This window comes from Enhydra lutris, unplaced genomic scaffold (assembly GCF_002288905.1).
Source record: "Enhydra lutris kenyoni isolate GAN:26980312 unplaced genomic scaffold, ASM228890v2 scaffoldscaffold57, whole genome shotgun sequence".
Lineage (NCBI taxonomy): Eukaryota > Metazoa > Chordata > Mammalia > Carnivora > Mustelidae > Enhydra > Enhydra lutris.
The window spans coordinates 12,028,583-12,053,549 of NW_019154141.1; the positions used below are offsets into that span (position 1 = coordinate 12,028,583).

General features: G+C 36.2%; 1 protein-coding gene across 1 annotated transcript in view; it reads left to right on the forward strand.

Annotated features, from left to right (window-relative positions):
* Positions 1-24,967, forward strand: part of LOC111158121 (G-patch domain containing 8) — a 108,172-nt gene that overhangs the window by 10,451 nt on the left and 72,754 nt on the right. The window contains exons 2-3 of the mRNA XM_022519984.1: positions 13,213-13,287; positions 21,516-21,588. Coding sequence (XP_022375692.1) covers positions 13,213-13,287; positions 21,516-21,588 — 148 coding nt within the window. The remainder of the gene's footprint in view (positions 1-13,212; positions 13,288-21,515; positions 21,589-24,967) is intronic.

Below are 24,967 nucleotides of genomic sequence, written 5' to 3' on the forward strand. Positions count from 1 at the left end.
GAACACAAGTAGGGGGAGTGGGAGAGGAAGAAGTAGGCTCTCCACTGAGCGGGGAGCCTGACACAGGGCTCCATCCCAAGACCTAGGGATTATGACCTGAGCTGAAGGCAGACACTTAACCAACTGAGCCATCCAGGTGCCCCTAAAAATAAAATATTTTTTTCTTTTTAATAACTTTATTATATTTTTAAAGATTTCATTTGTTTATTTATTCATTTATTTATTTGACAGAGACAGTGAGAGAGAGAGAGCGCGCATGCACACAAGCAGGGTTAGCAGCAGAGGGAGGGGGAGAAGCAGGCTCTCCACTGAGCAGGGAGCCCAATGTGAAGCTCCATCCCAGGACGCTGGAATCATGACCAGAGCCAAAGGCAGCCTCTTAACAACTGAGCCATCCAGGTGCCCCAAAAATAAAAATAAAAATAAAAAGACTGGAGCATCTGGTGCCATTGTAAAAGGTGTATCTCTTTTCTTTTCACTGCATTGTCCTGCCATCCTTCAGTTTTCTTTTGTTAACCTGGACATGCCAGGCTCTTTTCTTTCTTTCTTTCTTTCTTTTTTTGTTAATTAAAATTTCTTTTAAAGATTTTACTTATTTGAGAGAGAAAATGAGCAAGGGGAGAGACAGAGGGAGAAGACTCACCACTGAGCAGGGAAGCAGAGTGGGGCTTGATCCCTGGACCCTGACTGAGATCATGACCTGAGCCAAAGGCGAACACTTAACTGATTGAGCCACCCTGGTGCCTTGCTAGGCTCTTTTTTTTATTCTTGGTTTTGCATATGCTCTTAGCTGTCTTGAATTCCTGCTACTGTACTTTTATAGTCTTCAGTATAAAAGTTTTGGTGTTACCTCTGACATCTTCCTAAGTTGAATTAGTTCATTTTCTGTGCTCCCATAGCACTTTGGTCATATTTCAGTAATAACACTTTTACTGGTAATAGTAGCAGCTCACAGTATAGAGTGCTTATTACTTTGTTGTGTGCACCATTATTTCATGTAATCTCCCAGTAAGGCAGGTTCTGTTATCCCCATTTTACAATGAAAAACTTAGCCAGATCCACATAGCCAGTTGAAGAGGTAGCTTTCAGGTATTTTGGACCAGTGTTAGCCCTTAACCACTGTGTTTTTACCTCTCTTACTGTATACTTCCTTATAGTTTATCTCCTCACACTGGACTTAGAACTCCTTGGATGCCAAGTCTTTGTTTTATTCATTTTTCTAGCATTGAGCCAGGGTCTGGCACCTAGAAGTTGCTCAGATATTTGAATTAACAGTTAAGGAAAGTCAGGTATGTAAGTAGCGGCTTAGTAGAGCCTGGGAAGAATATATATATATTTGGGGACTCTGCTTCCTGCTGTACTGTGGATTATCTAGGTTGGGCTGTTACTTTCTGTGATGACCTATAAAGCCGGTTGAGGGGTATTTCAGATTTGGAGTCTGTATTAATGGCTAGTTATAATTTTACATTATTATGTATTAAATATAATTACAGCAATCGTCTTTTAGTTGTGTTTCCTTTTGTGTGAAATGTTATACATATACTTCTTTACCTGTGAACTAGTGCAGAAGTTTTGTCAGACCTCTGAATAGAGATCTATCATAACCAGCCAGTGGTAAAAGAAATACGTTACTATGGGTTTCAGGTTAATTCTTTTTTTTTTTTTTTTTTTGAGGTTTTATTTATTTAGAGAAAGAGCATTGGGGGTGGGTGGGTGCAAAGGGAAAAGGTGAGAGAGAATCCCAAGCAGATTCCGCACTGAGCACAGAGCCCAGTGTGGGGTTCCATCTCACAACCCTGAAATCAGGAGTTGGAAGCTTAACTGACTGAGCCACTCAGGCATCCCCAGATGAATTAAACTGTTGTCTTCCTGTCTTTCTGAATGCCTCAAGAATTGTTTGCTGTATTTTCATGCATTTCTGAAAAAGGTTATTTTTCCTAAGTTTTTAAAGTTGCTAATTTTTCAATGTAGGGCTTTTATTGGAAACCAGTTCTTTCTTTTTCTAGACAAATTATCCAGAAAATTTGATATGTCAAACAGGTGTGCATGTATTTTTAGACCAATATGTGATATCCTCATACCCTTGACCCAGTGTAATGTTTTTCAAGTTCTTTATGATTTGCTGAGATTGCAAATTGAGCCAATTATCTTCCCTGGTAATTTACATAGAAGTAAATTCAATAAATGAATTTTTCATTTTGGTATTGACTGGTTTCAACAGTGCTTTAAAATAGTACCTCTTTACTTTTTTGAAAAATGTTTTATTTTTTTTTGAGAGAGAGCACAAGTGGTAGGGAAGGGCAGAGGGAGAGGAAGAAGCAGGCTCCCTGCTGAGTAGGGAGCAGTTGTGGGACTCGATCCCAGGACCCTGGGATCATGACCTGAGTGGAAAGTATGTGCTTAACCCTCTGAGCCACCCAGGCTATGCAGTAATGCTATAGTGTAATAATCTGGACTTAACAGCTGAAGACACAGGCCTAGGCCTAGACAGTTTTGATAATTTGCCCAAGGTTATACAGCTAGCGAATGGTTGTGATTTAATTTCAGGTATCTCTCACTTAAGAGATCTTTGGTTTTTATAATAGTATACTGAAAGTCATTCTAAATCAGACTGTATGATTACGAAAATAGCGAAGAATTGGGGTTTTTGAGGAGTTTACCACACTGATGTTTCTGTCCACTTTCTAAGTGGAAATAAATTTTAAGTATACTAATAAAATGATGCAGTAATCCCCTAGAATGTTCATTTCTTTTTGGACAGGGTTTTTGCCCCTGAGACATTTCCTTTCTGAATTATTTAGGATAATACTAGAATTAGTTTATTTGAGATGAGTAAGGGAGAGGGCAACAGAGATGAAAGTCTCTCATTTATTTGGTGACAGAGGAGGACTGGTTTTGTTCACAGATGGAATATGACTCTATCCTATATAGCTCTATCTGTTAAACATATCATTTTTTATCTATGGCAGGTAAAATCAGCATCATTACATGTTTTGAATTTAGAAAGTCCAAATTATAAACAAGTCTGTTACTTGAGTTGTAAGGTAGGGCAGTGATTAATATATCCCCTTAGTGACATTAGACAATCGCTAAGGGAATAATGGTAAATATAGCACAAAAGATACATTTTGGTTGGGGAGATTTGAAGAAGAGAGATAGGAATATCCATAATATGCAGCTTAATAGCCAGAGCCAGGTGCTAAAAGCTAGGGCTAGCATGAGTGGTACAATATACTACCAATGATAAAATTAAATTTGGCTCTGGGACGCCTGGGTGGCTCAGTTGGTTAAGCAGCTGCCTTCGGCTCGGGTCATGATCCTAGCGTCCTGGGATTGAGTCCCACATTGGGCTCCTTGCTCGGCGGGGAGCCTGCTTCTCCCTCTGCCTGCCTTTCTGTCTGCCTGTGCTCGCTCTCTCTCCCTCTCTATCTGACAAATAAATAAAATCTTAAAAAAAAAAATAAATTTGGCTCATAAATAGTTTAAATGGGAAAAATCAGAAAGGATTTAAAAGTTTAGTCTCTATAATCTTTGTATTAAATAATTGATTTGACTTTTCTTTTCTTTTTTTTTTTTTTTTAAAGATTTTATTTATTTATTTGACAGAGAGAGATCACAAGTAGACAGAGAGGCAAGCAGAGAGAGGGAGGGAAGCAGGTTCCCTGCCAAGCAGAGAGCCCGATGCGGGACTCGATCCCAGTACCCTGAGATCATGACCTGAGCCGAAGGCAGCGGCTTAACCCACTGAGCCACCCAGGCGCCCCTGATTTGACTTTTCATCAGAGAGCTTAAATCCAATGACTTTGACTATGAGTAACATTTTTTCATTAATTTTGGGGGGAAATCTTGTTAAACTTTAATAGTCATAGGAAGATAGAGGAGAATATCACCTCTTCAGGGTCTTGAATATGGTGTTTTACTATTTGAGATTATGGTCTTTTGGTTGTGATCTTTAAAGAATTGTTCCAATAATTTATCCTCTTCTCTAGTTTTAATTTTCCCTATTAATTACCATATTTAACCACTGGAAAGGGTACAGGTGCAGGATTGTGTAAAGTCCAAAATCAGCACTGGTTAGCAAATAAAAGATTCCACTATATGGGTAAATTTAGGACCGTCCATGTCTCTGTTTATATTTAAATGATCTTCACAGCTAAATTTGTAAGAGAGAAGTTTCCACATTTGTCCTGTGCTTGGAAGCAGAATCCTTGACCTATAAGGAATTAGGGCTACTGTGTATTTTAATGACATACAGGTCAGCCAGGTTCTGTTCATTTATAATTAGACCTGCCACAAGTGGAAGCTTTTGTTGAGAGAGGCAGTTGAAAGAAAGTCCGTAGGGTGTTATGTATACGTGTATGTGTTTTAAAACAATTTTTTGAAAAGTGAAATTGCTTCTAGTCTGGTCCCTTTGAGCTTAAATTTCTGATCAGCATAAATGAAAAATAATATTTCAGTTCTGAAAGCAGATAGTATATGGATAGGAAGAGTTGATTTAGGCATTGGAATAAGTGTCAAGCAGTCATCATTAAAACTAAATTTTAAGAATACTTTAACGTAGGATTTGTAAATTTTCCCTAGGATGACCATATGTTGTAGTTTATGCCTTTTGTCATGACATGTTTACCCGTAGCCTTCCCTTTTACTCTCAAAGTGCCCTGGTTTGTAAGATACATTATGTGATCATCCTAATTCTAATGGGATTTGAGAGGTCTAAATGAGATTTTGAAAGCAGGGTAAAGCAGGAAAAAAAAAATACTCCTCTTAATATTCCTGTTGAGGCCTGCACATAATCAAATGCCATATTGCCTATTTTTGGAAAGAATTTTTTTTTTTTTTAAGATTTTTATTTTTTTGACAGAGATCACAAGTAGGCAGAGAGGCAGGCAGGGAAAGAGGGGAAAGTAGACTCCCCGTTGAGCAGAGAGCCTGATGGGGGCTGGATCCCAGGTCCCCAAGATCATGACCTGAGCCTGACCTGAGCCAAAGGCAAAGGCTTAATCTGAGCTACCCAGGCACCCCCCCCTCCTTTTTATTTTATTTTTTTTTTAATTTTTTTTTTTAAAGATTTTATTTATTTATTTGACAGAGAGAGATCATGAGTAGGCAGAGAGGCAGGCAGAGAGAGAGGAGGAAGCAGGCTTCCTGCCGAGCAGAGAGCCCGATGTGGGGCTCGATCCCAGGACCCTGGTATCATGACCTGAGCCGAAGGCAGAGGCTTCAACCCACTGAGCCACCCAGGCGCCCCAGCCCCCCTCCTTTTTATAAAAGTAAACTCTGCCCCTGGTGTGGGGCTTGGACTTAGGACCCCAAGATCAGGGGTTGCAGGTTCTAATGACTGAGCCAGCCAGGGGCCCCTGGAAAGAATGATTTTTTTTTTTTTTTTTAAACATATTTATTTATTTATTTGACAGACAGAGATCACAAGTAGGCAGAGAAGCAGGCAGAGAGAGAAGGAGGGGAAGCAGGCTCCCTGCTGAGCAGAGAGCCTGATGCGGGAGCTCTATCCCAGGACCCTGGGATCATGACCTGAGCAGAAGGCAGAGGCTTTAACCCACTAAGCCACCCAGGCGCCCCAGAAAGAATGATCTTAATAAGTCTAAGTTCATCAGGATGATGGAAGTTGTATGTGTGAGGAAAAATAAGAAATACTACTATCATCATAGTCACCACGACCATCCCTACTACTACTACTACTACTACTACTGTTCTTATAGTTTGTAGGATAAGCACTACTAACTGAGCTACCCAGGTGCCCCAGCATTGGTACAGTAATATTAACTAAACCATAAGGCTTATTTGAATTTTACCACTTTTATCCACTAATATTCTTTTTCTGTTTCAGGATTCCACCCAGGATTCTAAATTAATCGCATGTAGTTATTTCTTCTTTGTGTCCTCTAATCTGTAACATTTCCTTGGTCTTTCCATGTCTTTTGTGCTAACTAGCAGGTTTTAACTAACTTTTCTATATGAAATATTGTTTAAGAATTATGGTTATGGGGGGAAGAATTATGGTAATAGTTAATGCTTTTTTTTTTTTTTAATCTTTTGAGTTTTGTATAGTTTACAATGGTGGAAACAAGGGGCTAAGAATCAAGACCCACAATGCTAAATTGTATACCCGTTACAACTTAAAGTTGATGTAACACTGTTTCAACTATAAATAAATAAAATTTCAACAAAAATAAAATTACATTTATTTCTACCATATACCCTATCCCTGACCCAAAGAATCAGAAGCCTTTGTGAATTTGGGACAGTCTGTGTTAGTTTCTTATTTATGAAGTAAGGATGATTAAGGGGTGCCTGGGTGGCTCAGTCAGTTAAGGGTCTGACTTGATTTTAGCTAGGTCATGATCTTAGGGTCACGAGACTGAGCCTTGCTTGGGGCTCCGTCCTGGGTGTGGAGCCTGCTTATGAAGATTCTCTCTGTTGGGGTGCCTGGATGAGTCAGTCAGTTAAGTGGCTGACTCTTGATTTTGGCTCAGGTCATGATCTCAGGGTCTTGGGATCAAGCCCCACATGGGGCTCTGTGCTCAGTAGGGAGTCTGCTTTAGGATCTGTCTCTCCCTCTGTGCCCCCCCCCCCCCACACTCACGCTCTCTCTCTCTCTCTCTCTCTCTGTAAAATAAATAAACCTTTAAAAAGATTCTCTCTCTCTCTCCCTCTCCACCCTGCTCACATGCACTCTTGGTCACTCTAAAAAGGAAAAAAAAATTTTCCTCTGAGTTTAACTGATTGCCACATCCTGTATTATCTAAGTTTGTGAGGATAAGGTTTCTGAAGGTATTTTATAAAGCTGAAAGAATCTGTGCATGTCTGTGTGTATGGAGTGGTACTGACCTTTCTCAAAACTTTGTTTTAAATCTAAAACAGTTTTAGATTTACAGAAAGAATGTTAAGATAGTAAGAGTTCCCATAGATATGCACCTAGTTTCCCTTATTAACATCTTACATTAGTGTTTGCACATTTGTTACCATACTAACAGACTAATAATCTTTACCAATGGATATTGATATATTATTATTAATTCAAGTCTGTATCTGTATCCTTAGTACTCCCCTCATGTCCTTTTCTGTTCGAGAGTCCCATACAGGATACCTCATTACATTTAGCTACCATGTCTCTTTAGAACCTGTTTGGCTGTGTCTGTTTGTAATAAAATTTTAAAGCGCAAAAATTTAGTTAATGTTGTAATTGCCATTAAATTTGGGTATAATTTAATAAAAATTTCAGTTTGTCCTAAGTACCTGTATATGTTGCTGTTTTGTCTTTTTTTTTTTATTTTTAATTTTTATTTATTTATTTTTTTTAAAAGATTTTATTTATTTATTTGACAGAGAGAGAGAGAGAGAGAGATCACAAGTAGGCAGAGTAGCAAGCAGAGAGAGAGAGGGGAAAGCAGGCTCCCCGCCTAGCAGAGAGCCTGATGCGGGGCTCGATCCCAGGACCCTGAGATCACGACCTGAACTGAAGGCAGAGGCTTAACCCACTGAGCCACCCAGGCGCCCCTATTTATTTATTTTTAATTTAAAGATTTTTTTTAATTCATTTATTTGACAGACAGATCACAGGTAGGCAGAGAGAGGGGGGGGGGGAAGCAGGCTCCCCGTCGAGCAGAGAGCCCGATGCGGGCCTTGATCCCAGGACCCTGAGATCATGACCTGAGCCGAAGGCAGAGGCTTAACCAGCTGAGCCACCCAGGCGCCCAAAAGTGAATATTGTTAAAATGCAGGCTGTATTGTAACAGTAGAAATTGAAGGAAAGCCCTACTTCTTTCGTTCTTTTCTCTTCTTTATATTTTCAGATGAAAATATTTATTTTTTAGAGAGAGGTAGAGCACACAAGCAAGGGGAGCAGCAGGCGGACAGAGAAGCAGAATCCCCGATGAGCAGGGAGCCCGATGCGGGGCTGGATCCCAGGACTCCCAGAATCTTGACTTGAACCAAAGGCAGACACTTAATGACTGAGCCACCCGGGCACCCATTGTTTTATTTCTAAGAAGTAATCACTTACCAACTTTATAGTTTTGTAGCAAAATTTTAAAATGGACATATTTTGGGGAAGAAATGTTTTGGAAATGTTGACCATGGGTATACTCAAATTATTACCTCTCTTTTGTTGTTTACTTTTTTTTTTGTAACATATAGACTTTATTTTTTAGAGCACTGTTAGATTCACAGCAAAATGGAGCTGAAAGTAGAGTTCCCATATATCTGTTCTCCCTTCACACACAGTGTCCCCACCATCAATATCTCATACCAGAGTGGTATGTTTGTTACTCTTGGTGTAGTTCTGTTGGTTTTGACAGATGTATGACATGTATCCACCATTAGAGTATTATACAGAATAGTTTTACCGTTCTAAAAATGTCCTGCACTCAGCCTATTCATCCGTTCTTATTCCCTGAAGTTCCAGGCAACCACTGATTTTTCTTTTTTTTAAGATTTTATTTATTTTTTTGAGAGAGGAGAGCAGGAGCAGAGGGAGAAGGAGAAGCAGACTCCCATCTGAGCCAGGATCCTAGCATGGGGCTTGATCCCAGGATCCTGGGGTCATGACCTAAGCCAAAGGCAGACGCTTAGCTGACTTGAGCCACCCAGGCACCCCAGTGTCTTGGATTTTAGCCATTCTGTTTTATATGTAGTGGTATTTCATTTTAATTTGCAATTCCTTAATGATGTATGATGTTGATCATCTTTTCTTACGCTGATTTGCCATATTTTTTTTTTCTTTGGTGAGGTATCATTTCAGATCCTTTGCCCAGTTTTAAATTGGGTTCTTTGTTTCTTATTTAATTTTAGTAGTTCTTTATATATTTTGGATAAGTTTTTTATCAGATGTAACTTTTGGAACTATTTTTTCCCTATTTGTGGTTTGTGTTCTCATTTTCTTCACAGTGTCTTTTCCAGAGCAGAAGTTTAAAAACTTAACAAAGTTCAATTTATTATTTTGTTTATAATTCATGCCTTTGGTGTTGAATCTAAAAAGTCATCACCAAACCAAGGTCATTTGTTTGCTTTTACTTGGTTTACATGTCATGGAATAAGACTACATTATTTTGGTGGTAGGTGAAAAATGTTTTATGCTTTTCCACCAAGGATTATTGCCATTGTCGTTAATATTTTTCTTTTGTAGGAATTGATGGCATATGTTTTTGTATTAACAAATTTTAAATGACTTAATTAACCATTTTCTAGAGGCTAAATTTAATTCAGCTTAAATTTGCAAATTTGTGAAATTTTAGACCAAGAAATGGCATAAAAGAGTGTCCAGTTAAAGTTCTTCATTTTGCAAATGAGTACACAGTGGATGTGAAACGTAACATGATTGTTTGAAGTCATACAGCAAATTAGCAATATCTATAGGACTTAGAATTGGTGATAACCAGTTTAAATTACGAAGATGAAGCTTGTAATGATAATTTCTCTTGTGTGGAAAGTATTTTTTTTGTTGGTAGGTGCTTTTTATTGTTTGTGACTTGGTATTGTAGTCCTAATATTTAAAAGGTTAAGTTCTAAGACAGTAAAAAATACAAGCAGTTTTTATACTTCTCAAATGTTGCAACTAATTGGCTGGTTTATTATGGCAAATCAAGCAGATACTCATGTTAAGAAGTAATCTCAGTTCACTAATTCAGTTATGGTGAGTTGTGGAATATTTCTTTTCAGGCTGTTTAAAGTCATCTTCTATCACTAAAATCATATTTTTAGAAAAATTACTTGAAAGAGAGATTGAGGGGGTGGTGCGGGGTGGGGTGCAGAGGGAGAGAGAAGGAGAAGCAGACACCCTGCTGAGCAGGGAACTCAGTGTGGGGCTCAATCCCAGGATCCTGATCATGACCAGAGCTGGAGGCAGATGCTTAACTGACTGAGCCCTAGGCGCCCCTAAAATTGTATTTAAATTTAAAAAAAATTAAACTTCAGGTGTTCGTTAGATGTATTTCTTCAAATCAGCTCCTGTCACATTTTCAGAATACCGCTCAGTTTTTGTCCATATAAAGAATCTTACACAGTTGTAATTAGTTAACTACCTTTTTTGTTTTTTCCCCTTCTGTGTAACTTAACCTGTTTCTGTATAGTTTTAAAGTTTTTATTATAACTCCCTGATTGTTGTGTTAATAAAATAGTATTAAACTCTTTCCCTATTGGACATTTCCTGCTGTTGCTTTTTTTTTTTTTTTTTTTTAATAAAATTTATTTGAGAGAGACTGTGAGAGCCCCCCCCAACCCCCCATTGAGGGATAGAGGGAGAGGAAGAGTCTTAAGCAGACTACACGTGGCTCTGTCTCACTACTGGAGATCACCACCTGAGCTGAAACCCAGAGTTGGATGATTAACCAAACTGTACCATGCCATAATTGAAATTTATTAAAGTTGAGATTATATTATGGATGATTCCTAGATGGCTTTTTGTTTGTTTGTTTTTGAATAGTCAACCTCTCAGCAGCAAAAGAGCAACTCTGGTGTCATTTACTGAGAATACTGACAAAAAAAATTAACTGAACTTGTGGCCTTTATAGTCTGATGTATATGCTTTTTAGGAAAACTTTCGAATGTCCAAAGAAATCATGATTTTATTTTCTTTTTATATTTCAAAAAGTGAAAATTACATATTTTTGAATCAACACGACTTTAAAATTTTAAAATAATGTCATCAGAAATTTATTTCAAATGGTGCTGACTAAGCATTCAAAGATAAACACAGAATGGTTGTGATTTCCATTAGAGTATTTGAGTCTTAGGGTATTAAGTATAAAATTCAAAAGGAAAAAACCTGGAGTTAAAAACAGGGCCTCCCTCTCATCTCTTGTCTCTTAGGCACTCAGTTCTCAGAGTTAATCTCTAGTATCAGCTTGTAGATGTATTCTAGAGTTGCCTGTGCATGTTTTAGTTTTATTTATTTATTTATTTATTTTTAATGATTTTTTATTTGAGAGAGCAGAAGTGGGGGGGAGGAGCAGAGGGAGAGGGAGAAGCACACTCCCTGCTGAGCAGGGAGCCAGACGTGGGGCTCCATCCCTGACCCCCAGATCATGACATGAGCCACTCAGGCTCCCAAGAGTTCCTGAGGTTTAAAAAAACTTAGCTGGCTGTGTTTAGAAATTTGTTAAGCATCTCATTTGGAACATGTTTGTAATCTACAGAAGGATTTTCTAAATGACTAAGTCTGGGGCACCTGGCTGGTTCATTCAGTAGAGCATGCAACTCTTGATCTCAGGGTTGTAAGTTTGAGCCCCACATTGGGTATAGAGATTAATTAAAAAATAAATAAAAACTTTAAAATGATTTTAAGTCTACAGATGAAAGGATTTTGCTAATGATTCATTATCTGTTTGGAAAAATTTGAGTGATTTCTTGTGCAGTAAGGATGAACTAGAATGGCTTTTCTTAGATTTCCATATTCTTTTTTATGGAGTTACTTGGTAGTTCTCTCATAATATCTGCAGGTGTTTTGTGCTTTTATTATATCATCTTTGATAGTGATAAATTTGGGGGCAGTTCTCTTTTGATTTAAAACATGGTTGTCCTAAGTTACTCTGAAGTAACTTTCAAAATAGTATCCAGTTATTGTTGGTAGGATGAGATTTTATCTTTAAATCCTATAGAGCTGTGGAGTGAAAGAGTTATTAGATTTAGTGGGACATTGTTATGCAATGTGAGGTTTTTGAGTTAATCTGAGTATTTGGATGTTTACTATTTGGGAATTTTGAAGCACCTTGCAATTAATGCCTTGTAGTAACTGTTTTTAATCTTTTATATGTTGTTTTAGAAGTTAAAAGAAGAGGCAAGTGTTAATTTTAAAGAGATTGTCGGACAAAATACTGGAGATAAATCCTTTCAGGATTTATAGCTATTTTTTTCATTTTTAGTACTTGTTGATTGCTTTTCCTCCTTCTTGGAATGTCAGCTCTTCAGTTTTTAGGATTTGCTTTTTTTCTTTGGAAAACCCATTCCTGTTACTCTTTTCTTTTGGATAGACTCTACTGCACAATTTTATTTTTATTTTTATCATTTTTATTGTAGTAAAATACAATATAAAAGTACCATTTTAAGTACTTTAAAGTGTACAGTCAGTGGCATTAAGTACATTAACTGTTGTATGACCATTATCACCACCACTGTCTCATTTCAGGATTTTTTTTTATTAGTACCACACAATTTTAGCACCTAATTGTTCTGGGATGTTTAGCCACCACATTTTTAGGGTTATAAGAGATAAATAAGATTTAGTTTTGTTCTTAAGGACTTTACAGTCTGATGAGAGAAACAAGTAACCTAGTGTTTATGATACAGTGTGGCAGATTATATGTTTTATATCTCTATCATTAAGTTTTATTCAACCAAAATTTTACCTTGAAAAATTGTGCCCTACCACTCCACACACTGAATTAATGTAGGCTCTTCAGTCTTTTCATTTAGGTCAGTTCAGGACTCAACAAACCATCATGCCTGCTTCTGTAAGAAAAAGGGTATCAGAAAATTGGTATTCTGATTTAATGCCAAATTATGAGCATTTCTTTTCTAATGAAGCAGGGAGATGAGAGAAAACCATGATTAGCGAGAACTTCCTAGTTGTCTGCACCTACCCGCAGTTGAACTGTTTTGACTTATTCTAGTTGCAGCGACTCCTTGCTTGATTATGGTCAAATATGTCATTACACAGACATGTTTATCTCTCTCGGCAGATCATTTGAGGAATAGCTGTGTTTGGAATAACGTGTCAAGAGATTGTGTGTTCGAATTCCTTGAAATTTGGGAGTGAGCACTTAAAGTTGAATGTTTTAGCAATTTTAGTTAAAAGCAATGTTACCAACGTTGGACAGTATTATAGGTTTTGTTTTCATTCTTCTGTTACTTATTTTCTGTAGTACGGGATTGTTTATGAAAAGTTAAACATGGATCTTTGTTTCTAAGATCCTACAGTCTTCGTAATATAGTCAGTCTGAGAAGAAGTTGATAATCCAAATGCTTTTAATAGTATTTTAATTAGCAATTTCAGTGTTTGCTGTATAGGAAGAATTCATATTACTAGGCCTAGGCTCCTCTAATAAATTATTTTTGTAGACTTAGAAAAGTCTGAATTTGTGACACAGTTTTGACTGCTGAAAAAGAATGAAAGTTTAAAATAACACTAAGTTTGATTAGATTATTAATAATTTCAGCATTTATTACTTTTGAAAAATAACTGTAGTCTTGTTCTTTCAGGGTAATCACTTTGATCAGTATGAAGAAGGACATTTGGAAATTGAACAGGCATCACTTGACAAGCCTATAGAATCGGTAAGATGATCAGTGCTTAATTTTGGGTCATAGTTAGTTAGGTAGTGTTCGTGTGACACTTGATGTGAATGAATTTAAATTTATTAACTTACAGTTTAGAGTGTTTTTTTTTTTTTTTTTTTTTTGCATGCCCTACAATAATCAAATAGAGTTTGGGATGTAATCTAATATTTAATGTTTTGGGAAATCGGTCTGAAAAATCTAGAAACAACTTAGCATTTGATGGAAAAATATCATTTTGGCCCATAGTGATATTCTGTTAAAGATAGCAAGTTAAAGTTTAGCATTTTTGTAAATTAAATAAAGGAGTAAAATGTATTTTGATCCTTGAAAAGCTTCACCTTTCTTGGGCAACACAATCACGTGTGAAATGTTCCATTAGGAATAGTTAAGGACTAATATAGTTACCAGACGCTTGTGAAAAATGACAAATTTGGTAGCTTACGTAGATGTCTGGTTTTTGTGAAAAGCTGATTCTATCTCTTTACATGGCTTAGTTTTAGATATTGATATAAAGTAATAGTACAAGGGATTTATTTTCCTGACTTAATTTAAAAAAAAAAAATCCCAATTTTTAAACATTATTTTCATTTTGAAAAGACTTTTATTTTTAAATTACACAGTTCATTGTTAAAAAAGTCTAAACTTGTCAGTATTATCAGTATTTAATATTTGTGGCTAGTGTACATATTTTAATAAGTGTTTCAGTGAGTTATTGGTAAACTTGAGCAAAAATGACCAAAAAGGAAATCTTAATCTTTATAGCAGTCAAGACATATCCCCTCTCCTTTTAAGAAACATTAGCTTCTCCTCCTTCCTCAGGAAAATAAGGCAGTTTAGAGAGCACAGATATTTTAACTTTAGCTTTTATTTTCAAACTGTAACATAGTAAAGGATCAACATATATTTATGTTCCTGATTAGGTTGGTGTTGTGTGTGTGTTTGTGTGTGTGTTTAGATGTTTACAGAAATTTACACAACTTGGGGTGTTCGACATTTTTCTTCCACAGCAGTTGGCCCATATTAGCTAAGCAGCCATGATCTGGTTTGTATTGCACGGTCTGCCTTTTTTTAATTTCTTCTCTAGGGTTTCTTTCTCCCCCACCTCCCCTTCTTATTTCTGTTCTTCTGGTCCAGTGAACACTGCATATAGTATCTTCTGTCTTAATGTGCTGGCATGATGCTAGACTTAGGCATGGCAGTAATTGATGACGCATGTGATAATGCTGCAGAGGGAGAACTCATATCTGGTAGTGTGCTGAAAGCCCGGTCTTGCGTTTTGATTTGAGGATATAATGCCAAGTCCACATTGCTAAGTTAAAAGTCACTGAAGTGTGTGCCTTGTTCTGTATCATCTAGGGAATTATCACAAGGCAGAATTTTACAGTGAAGTCTGTAAGCTAGCTAGATTAGTATTTTGTACTTGAAAAATGATTTAATTTTTCCGTTTTATTTAAATGTTTCTTTGGGTCATAGTTTAAGAACAGATAGCTATCAGAAGGAAGACCCAAGTACCATATCTACAAGGTACATGGTTAATATTCTTAAATAAGCTGCATTCTGTGGGTACTCTCAGTAGTAGGAAATTTAATTAGACTAAATTTGCACCTTAGTATTCATTATTACTATACTCAATAAAGATTTTTTAAAAACTTTAATAAACATTTCTAAAGCAATTTAGGGCTGCATTTTAAAGTTTTGGAAAATTCCTTCCTTTGGTGTGTGAGGCTAATGCTGTTTTTCCTCTCACACTGTCCAGGATTTTTTCCAGCACATGTCATAGGAAGAATGCTATCAGAAGACAGTCTGACTGAGTCATCATTGTTGAGTAATCTCAAAGAGTAGGAGTGGAATTGATACGTGCTCTCTTTTTTGAGCCGTATTATCTTCACTTAAAATAGTGAATGGTATAGTACTCAACTGGATATTTAATTTTTAAAAAATGAATAAGTGTATGTTCAGAGCTGTATATTGATAAAGTATATTTCTAATGAAAATTTACTCCTGAAACAAATAAATAAATATTATTGATGTGGTAGTTTAGGTAGTAGGAGGAGGAGCTTCCTAGTCTGCGTTGTGTTAGATGGAAGTGGGGACACACAACAAAGAGGGATTTTATTTCTTTGACCAAATCACTGGGGAACAAATTGATTAAGGGAAGGTTTTAAAGAAACTTTTGCTAAAACAATTGGCATGAAAGTTGGTAGTGTGGTATCAATTCCTCTCTTCTCCTCCCCCCCCCCAAAAGAAAGTGCCCTGTCACCTAAGGAATGCCCACTAAATAAGTGTGTTTTAGTTATGTGGCTGGTTGGCTATATTCAACTCTTGTTCTTAGGGGAAATGGCATTGCTCTCACGTACAGAGTCTCCGCTGAATCAAAGTCTTTCTCTGCAGCAATATCTATTGAGAGGTGCTGCCTGTTTTGCTACAGCATGCGACTCAAAAGTGGCTGGAAATACGCAGCTTGGGAGTCTACAGATCATTGCAGGAGCTAAAGGTCTAGTCATTTTTTTTTTTTAAAACAAAGGTAATCTGCAGCAGCTGGTAACCGTGGAAGTCTCTGCACAGGTTTGTGCCAAGAAATATGCCTGTGTGAAGGGTTATTGTGAGTATAGGATGAAGGTCTTTTCCATTGGTAATAGGGTAAATTTGTTGCAAACTGGCAAGATGGGGAATGCAATACAAAGACTCAAAAATGCACTATGCTTTTAGTAAACTTCCGAAGTCCAGATTTGTTAGATGATACAGGTATTTCCTTTCAATCAGGAAGTGTGGGAAACACCTCAAAATCCAGCATTTATAAAGTATTTCATAATTTTTGTTAAAAAGTTTTATTTCCCCTACTTTATTTCAACCAACCAGATATCTTTCAGTGAAATTTTTGGTCAGGAATAAAACTTTGTTCTAAGGAAATTATGAAAGAATTGCCAGACAACTTGATTAGAGAAAATGGAAAGTATTAATGTTTTACCTTTATTACAAAAAAACTTCTTAGGATTTGAATTTTAAGTTATCGCTTAATGATTTTTTTAAGTCCCACCCATTATAATTATACGCTCTACATTCTTAAGAACGATAAACTACTTAGAAAACAAAACTTAATCTAAAGCCATAGCTCAGTCTAGAATTCCACATAGTTCCAAGAACTGGTTGGTGTGATTTAGGATATAATGGTTTTTCATTACCTTTGTCATCGACAATGAGAAATGAGATGGGGGCATGATTATAAGCTATACAGAAGGCAAAATACCTGCATCATAGTAAAATTGTCACAGTTGCTCTTGGAAGTAAAACTATCATCAGCCATTAGTTGGTCTTTGTTTTACCTGATAAAAATCCCGTCTTTATAGTTCTTAGGTTGACTGAGCTGTTCTAAAAAATTAAGTTTTCAAACTCCAGTTGCTGATGTTTACTTTGCTCATGTAGGGATTTAGATGTACATGTATAATTGAGTTTTGTCATGTTGCATATCTGTTTAGATCTGTGGACTCCACTAGTTCCAAACTGTAACTATAAGACTGCTGATTTGACATTTAGCAGTGACCATATGTGGACTGCACTATAAATAATGTGCTTCTTGGAGCTGAATGGTGTAGCATTACTATATGGCTTTTCTCTCTAGTCTTCATTGTGTCATCTGTAGTGAGCTATAGATTTTTTTTGTTTCGGGAATTTTTACAACTTGTTGTTTGCATGGGTTCACCTAGTAGCATTTGGTTTTTGCTTATAGAGTCTTTCAATACACAATCAGCAAAGCTTACAATCCACTCAAGAGACTTACCATTTTTGTCACTTGAAAATGGTCTAAATGGTGTAAATTGAATGTGGCTGTCAACTAAAAGAAAATCGAGTGTGGAGTTAATACTCATCCAGTTACTGACATAATTGTAGTATAGTTTTCTCTTGAGACATGATATTCTGTTTCCTGCTATAAAAACTGGAATCAGACTCTTGAAATAAAATAAATTTTTATCTGTGTTTTGGCAGGGTCCCATTTTACAGATTGGTGGTGCTGTTGCCAAAATAGTCATTGTTATTATGATGGAATATAGTTTATGGAGCAGAGAAAATTTCTTGGGAAAATTTTCTGCTTGATAATAATACAAGTATTGAGGAATGGCTGAAATAATAATGAGGTTTTTTGTTGTTTTTGTTTTTTCTGGTATTGTGTTTCAGCATGTTGATAGTTTATAATAACTTACATTTCTTGCTTTCAGAGATGTTCCCATTTAAAAATTATATTTTCCTTTCTTACACATATCATAGAAGGGAACAAAGAGTAAAAATATAGCACTTTAGTTATAGATTTAACTTTAGAAATAGAAAAGAAAAAAGGCCAACTGAGGTAGTAGGTGTAAAAAGTTTGGGTTTTCAGTTCAGTTTCATGGTTTGACCAGAATTAAGAAATTCATGCCTAACCAAAGAAAATGCCACACTGCCACCATTTTGGTCTTGAGTACAGAGAGTAACAAATAGCTTGTGGTAACTCTGTGAATTAAGTGGAACCCAGTTTTTTGCCTGCCTCCCTTGGGCAAAGGTCAGTTGCTTTATCAGTTAATTTAGAACGAGTATTTGCCTTGATGTGCCTGGCTGGCTCAGTTCATAGAACATGCAACTCTTGATCTTGGGGTCATAAGCTTGAGCCCCACGTTGGGGGCAGAGTTTACTTAAATAGGTAGGTAGGTGGGTAGGTAGGTGGAATTGTCCTGCAGTTCTTCCATGTGCATTTAATTTAAAACAGCCTGTTACTGTCATGCCCCTTTGTCAGTTATAAACCAGACAGTGTTATAAACGAAAAAGAATTCTGTTACTTATTTTTGGTTCTATGACATTATAATTAAACCTCAAATTATGTATTTTATTTTAAAATCAAACACTGAAAGATTTTTTTGTTTTTTTATTTTTTTATTTTTAAAAGATTTTTTAGTCACTACTAAAGTGACTGAAATAGTAAAATGCTACTACTTGGAGGTAAATTTAGTGCTCATTGCCCTTGTTATGTCTAGGTTACCTGTTGGAGCTTTAAATCACTTACTCCAATTTATTGTCATAAATAATAATCCATGGGAATAATTAGCAAAATCACAACTCCAGATAGAGATAGGAGATTACTGTTTTCACAGGCTTATGAGTGAGTTCCTTGTTCTTTCACTGTGAATGTTCCGTGAACATCTTGGTCATTTCAGAGATAGGCAAGTCTGCTTTGTTCTACTTTGTTTTGAGGTATTTTGGTGTGTCTTCCTTGTGTTATCCATTATCCCTAAGCCTATTGGATTTTTGACAAGTGTTTATAAAACTTCTTTTCTTCTTTTGGTAGGAAAAGGGACCATACTGAATACTAGCCCTTTCTGCAGAGTCACAGAGCTGCCTTTTTTCCTCCAAAAGCAGGTAGTCTGGAATGATAGGAAAGGTCCAGATTTTCTGTATTAGTCATTCACTTAAGGGGAAGAGGTTCTGGGAGAGATATGTCCATTGTTTCTGTTGCCTTTTGTTGTAACCATAAGGACATAGAGTGAGTGGCATGGTAATTTTAATATAGACCCTGACATTCTGTTCCTTGTTAATAATTAGGAATATAAATTTAATTAAAGAACAGTTTTCACCTAAAGTTTGAGAAATGCCACTATCATTTTGTATCAATAGCTTTTTTTTTTTTTTGAGGTGACAGCCATCTTGAGTGGTTTTGTAAAAGTGGTGCTAATGTGTATAATCCCTAAAGTTTTCTTTTTTCTTCCTCTCCCTTTAACATTTGCTTTTCCTTTCACTGTTGTCAGTCACAACACGCTGCTCTTGAATCTCTCAGCTGGTCTTGACTCGTGAATTTACTTATGCTTTCACTCTTCTTTAATAAATACATTAATTGCAAGCAGTGAATTGAAAACAAGACAAAAAAAAAAAAAAAACGACCATTAGTGATTGGACAGTTTCTTACTTTGTGTTACATTTAACTGTTCTTTTGACAGCCCAGTTTTTAAAGCCAGGTTCGTATGGAAATGCTTTCACTCCACTTGCACTGCTTTTGGAAATAGCATACTGCTTCATCTGTCTGTTTATTTTAGTGCATTCATAATATAACACAGTCAGCATAATGTCTCATCTCCACTTAGCCAAAGATTGAGTTTTCTTAAATAAAAAAAGAGGGCAGCAATTTTTGTCAGCATGGTTTAATATCCTAAATCTCTGTGCCAAGTATAGTTGTAAAATTATAGTTATAAAAGTAGCTGATTAAAATATTAAACAACAATTTAGTCAACTACGTAATCTTAGAGTCATTCTGCTATCCTTGTCCTTTCCATAGTTACTTACTTGTAGGAGTTATGATAGAAAGTAAGGATTTTATGTACAGGTAAGTTTATATTTATGGTAGGATAATAAAGTCCTCTTCATTTTCTGCTAACACTACTTGTATTAAGACTTTAATTATTTTTTAGGTTTTTTAATTCTAGTAATGTGGAAGTCATCAACTGGGTTTATACATAACCATGGCATTTTCAAATTCTTTTAGTTCCTGGCAAAAAGTAATTTCTAGTGACCTTTTGTGTACCATATTGATATTGTATCTATATGTTTAAAACAAGAGTATCTTGTTTTAGAAACAAATTTTCTTCCTCTTTTTTTTTTTTTGAAACAGATTTTCCATTATTGTTTGCCTCCTTTTTTGTTTTTAAAAAAGTACTGAGATCTTCACTCCCCCCTCCCGCCTCCCCCCCCCCCCCCCGGCCTGATCATTGAAGTAATCAGTTGATCAGCCAAGTTTTCCTGTTTGCAGTTTGCATGTCATAAACTTGTGGAAGGAAACTGTCCCCACAGCCCCCAACTTAAACAGAACATAGGGGAGGCTTAATCTTCCTCTTCTAATTTACCGTCTGAAAAGAAAAATAACAGTAAAATAATTTTTTTTCTTCTATAATTCTAAAGACCATTTTATCAATGAATATGGAGCTAGAAGATAAAAAACAGTTTTAACAGATGTTTGATTTTAAATCAGTAATTTGTGGCTTTAACTTTTTAGATGGATTCAGGAAATAGATTATTTTCTTTTTGTGTGTGTATATTTTTTGTTGTTGGGCTTTTTGTTTTTTTGTGGTTTTTTTTAGGAAATAGATTATTTTTAAATGGTGATACCAGCTTAGTACTATAAATTACATTTTAATGCATAGAGAACCCTTTGTGTTTGTTATTTGAAAATGTTCCCATGAGTTCAGGAGCATTTTAGCTGACGTAGTTAATGGTTATATTAATTTCGTCTCCATACTTCACAATATTTGTAAAAAGCAAACGGGACAAAGGTATGCAGAGGTGTCTAAGATCTTGAACCCTTACACAGAAGCTGACATTAATTGTTGTTTCTGGTGTCTTTTCATACAGTTTACATTAAAATACCTTTTCTGATGTGCTCCTAGGAAGATGAGACATTATGTATATTGATTTTTTCCCCCTACATGCACTAATGGTTCTTTACTGTTAACTTATTGCTAGGCCTGTTTCATTCTAACATTTTAGCATTTTTGTTAGATTACATGTTGAAATGCATCACTCAGTCTGTGCTTGAGCTCATTTTATTTTTCTGTTTAATCAATTTAATTTCTTGTTTTACTAACCTCACTGTTTTTTCAGTTTAATATTGGCTGCATGCTAGTTAAATATTTATATATTTTTTATATATATATATATATATTATAAAAAAACCAATCAAGTCTAGCCTGGATTTTGCTCTGATTGTGTTTTCATTTCTAGTGGTGGGGCAGTCTTACACTTACAACTTACTTTGTATCATGAAAGCCTGACACATAAACAAAATAACTAAACACAGTGTAGATTTTCTTTAAAAAAAAAAAAAAAATCTTAAAGTGGTGCTGTCTAGGTGGTGGATATGATTGTATAAGTACCTTGATTTTATGCTTTTTAATGTTAGTTTTAAACTTCATAAATGTATTCTTCCCCTTTTCCCTTACCTTTTTTCTCCTTTTTGAAGTGTTATGTACAAAAGTTGCCCAGCACACCATCAGAAAGACCCTTACCCCTATGTTCTTCCCATATAAAATATTGGCCAGCATTTCTTTTTACATTAATGCCCCCTTTATTGGGCACATTTACCCTATTATTAGCATCTTTTTGCATGCAATATGTAGAATTATCTCTTGCTCATCACCTGTTTAAATGTCACTAGGAAGGGAAGAATATATTATTGGAATATTTTTGGTTTGTCTCTCTGTTCTGTCTGTCAGGATAATATTGGACATCGCTTACTCCAGAAACATGGGTGGAAGCTGGGCCAGGGATTGGGAAAATCTCTTCAGGGTAAGTTTTTTAAATGTACAAAAAGAAAGAAAGAAAAAACAGTGTTTTTGATTTGATCTTATGCTTGAATATATTGATTGTCTTTTTTTTTTTTTTTTTCTTAAGTGTTTGGGCTTTTTCCCCCTGCCTTTTCTCCCCTAGAACAGTCTGTATTTTTCCTATAACTGTATTTTAAGTTACTATTGTGCTAATAGTTTGCAAGAGTAAACTGCTGTGTCATGAATACTTTCAGGTCAAACATTGTGTATGTACGGCTGGACTGGTTTTAAATTTTTTTGGTGGGGGTGATGGGTGATGGGTGGGTGGAGTAAAAGAAACACACTGTCTCAGAGTGTGCTTTCTTTGTGTCATTTAGCGATGTTGTATTGTAGCTTCAGTATTATAAAAGGAGCCATTCAACAGCAGAATTTAATTTTTGCCTTTTCAAATTCTTCCTGAAGCTGATGATTGCCCATGGTTCTTTTTCTCTGCAGTCAGAATCCACATAGTAGTAGAGAGAAGAATTAACCCACATGAAACAAAAAATGGAAGCAGAAGTTGTTTCCTAAGACTCTCCGAGCAGAGGTCAATTTCTCAGGTTCAGATCAGGCTCTGGAAAATATATGACTTAAAATTTCCATTGAATTTATTTTTCTTTTAACTATAGTAATCATTTGGATAAAAACAAAATACTAACATTTCTGTTTTTGAGTACTTGTTAGTTGGAAACCAACTCCGTTCACTTTTTAGCTCCTTCATGTTCATGAGCTACTGTTTATTCTTCGTGGATGTGAACACTACTTCAGAAATGATGGGAATCATTGCACTACTACTTCTGGTCACGGGGAGGGGTCTCATTGTATAAAGGGATCTTTGGGGAGAGGTGTACTTTTATAGACTAATTCTTTGAGTTTTGGAAATAGATTTTTACAGTTTAGGAAGTCTAATCAACTCAGTTGTGTGTGTTAAGGGCACAGGATAGGGCATAAAGTGGAATGTTCTAGTCTCTAAAACCTTTGCTTTTTTTTTTTAAGATTTTATTTTTTTTGCGAGAGAGCGGGGGTGGGAGGGAGGAGCAGAGGGAGAGGGACAAGCAGACTCCGTACTGAGTGTGGAGCCTGATGAGGGGCTCGATTTCACGACCCTGAGATCATGACCTGAGCTGAAACCAAGAGTTGGACTCTCAGCTGACTGAGCTACCCAAGTGCCCACTAAAACCTTTGCTTTTTAAATTATAATCATAGTAGTTCTATTAAAATTAGTATTTATTATTAAGCAGTAATCTGTTTTGGGGGGGAGATAGAAAGATTTGATTACAATTAAACTTGTTTTCTCAGTGAATTCAAAATGAGTTGGTACAAAAAATACAGTTAAGAGCAAATCTGTTTGAATCCCAGAATTTTTCATTTGTAAGCATTAGAGACTACACCTAGCAGAGGAAAAGAAAGAGTAAGAGAAAGTGAATTTAAGAAAAGGAAGATAATTGAATACTCACTTGTTTTTCAGTGATAGAAAAATTTAATTTTTACCTTAAGAATACTGTAGGGGCACCTGGGTGGTTTAGTCGGTTGAGTGTCTGCCTTCGCTTGCGTCATGGTCCCAGGATCCTGGGATCAGCCTGCATCAGGCTCCCTGCTCAATGGGGAGCCTGCTTCTCCTTCTCCCTCTGCCAGTTCCCGTGTTTGTGCTCTCTGGCTCTCTCTATCAAGTAAATAAATGAGTACTAAAAAACAAACAAAACTGTAGAATTTTGGTTGTGTTTTGAGCTTTGAGCTCCTTGAAAAGAGTTTTTATTCATATTTTAACTCCCATCTTCATGGTTGCAGGCATATAGTAAACATTTAATTAATCTTGAGTCCCTTATTCATCTAAATTACAAAGGGAATTTGAAGTCCGTATCTTTTTTTTTTCTTTTTAATTGTGGTAAAATGCACATAATGTAAAATTACCATCTTAACTTTCTTTTTCCATCTTAACCATTTTGTTATTTTTATGTTTTTAAAAGATTTTATTTATTTATCTGAGAGGGAGAGAGAGAGCACGTGAGTGAGCAAGAGCATAAGAGCAGGGAGGGGGAGAAGCAGACTCCCTGCCTCGCAGGGAGCCCAATGCAGGCTGGATCCCAGGCAGCTGAGATCATGAATTTGCCACCCAGGCACCCCTCATCTTAAACGTGACTTAAACATTTTAACACTACCATCAGTAGTGTTCACTAAATTCACAATTATTGTGCAAAGCCCATCTGTTTTGAATGGCTGGTACTGTATCTTTACCCTGGAGAAGAAGGGAATCTTATTGTATTACCAATGTTAAAGGCTGAGTTTAATGGTCTTGTAAATGGATCTTTATTTTTTTAGTGTCAGATTGAGCAGTGTGCATACTTCTCTTGCATAGTTGTCTCTGTAATAACCACATGATCTAACCTAGAATGTGGCCATATTACATGTGGCATGTAATATGACAGATTTTTTTTCATTGTACCAAACCTTTACTACAGATAACCATTGAAGAAAATGGTTATCTGGGGCACCTGGGTGGCTCAGTGGGTTAAGCCTCTGCTTTCGGTTCAGGTCATGATCTCAGGGTCCTGGGATTAAGTCCCCCATTGGGCTCTCTGCTCAGCGGGGAGCCTGCTTCTCCCTCTCTCTCTGCCTGCCTCTCTACTTATGATCTCTCTCTCTGTCAAATAAATAAAATCTTAAAAAAAAAAAAAGCCATCCACTAAAATTTAAACCTGATCTCTTCAGGATATTTTGTTAACATTTAAAAATTATTTCTACGAGAGGTGCCTGGGTGGCTCACTCAGTTGGTTAAGTGTCTGCCCTCGGCTTGGGTCATGATATCATGGTCCTAGGATGGAACCCTAGTCTAGTTCCCGGCTCAGCGGGGAGTCTGCTTCTCCCTCTTCCCCACCCCTCCACCCCTCTCCTTTTCTCTCTCTCTCTCAAATAAATAAATCTTAAAAAAAATAAAAATTATTTATTATTCATCCAAGGTTTTTACAAAGAGTGTCATCCTTGGAGGTTACAGTGCAAATATCTTGTCACTGGATAGATTGGGGAATAGGGTATGCTGACTCTGGAATGAGATTATCTGTGGCATGGTAGAGATTTGTACTTTATAAATTGGGTTTATTTTTGTACTCAAATTTCCTTAATTCTTACCACTTTTTTTCTCCCTTAGTATTAAGATAGTTCAGAAGTTTAAAAAAAGAACTTTCATTGTGTGTGGCAGATAAGTGATTGCTAGTATTTAAAAAAAAGACTTGTAGAAAAGATATGTTGACAAGGTGTCTGAAGGGAACAACACAGAGAAAAGACAATTTCTTATGGACAATTATTTATTGTAGAGGCAGAGGATGTATTGAATTTGGAATAAAGCAACAGTGAGTGAATGATAG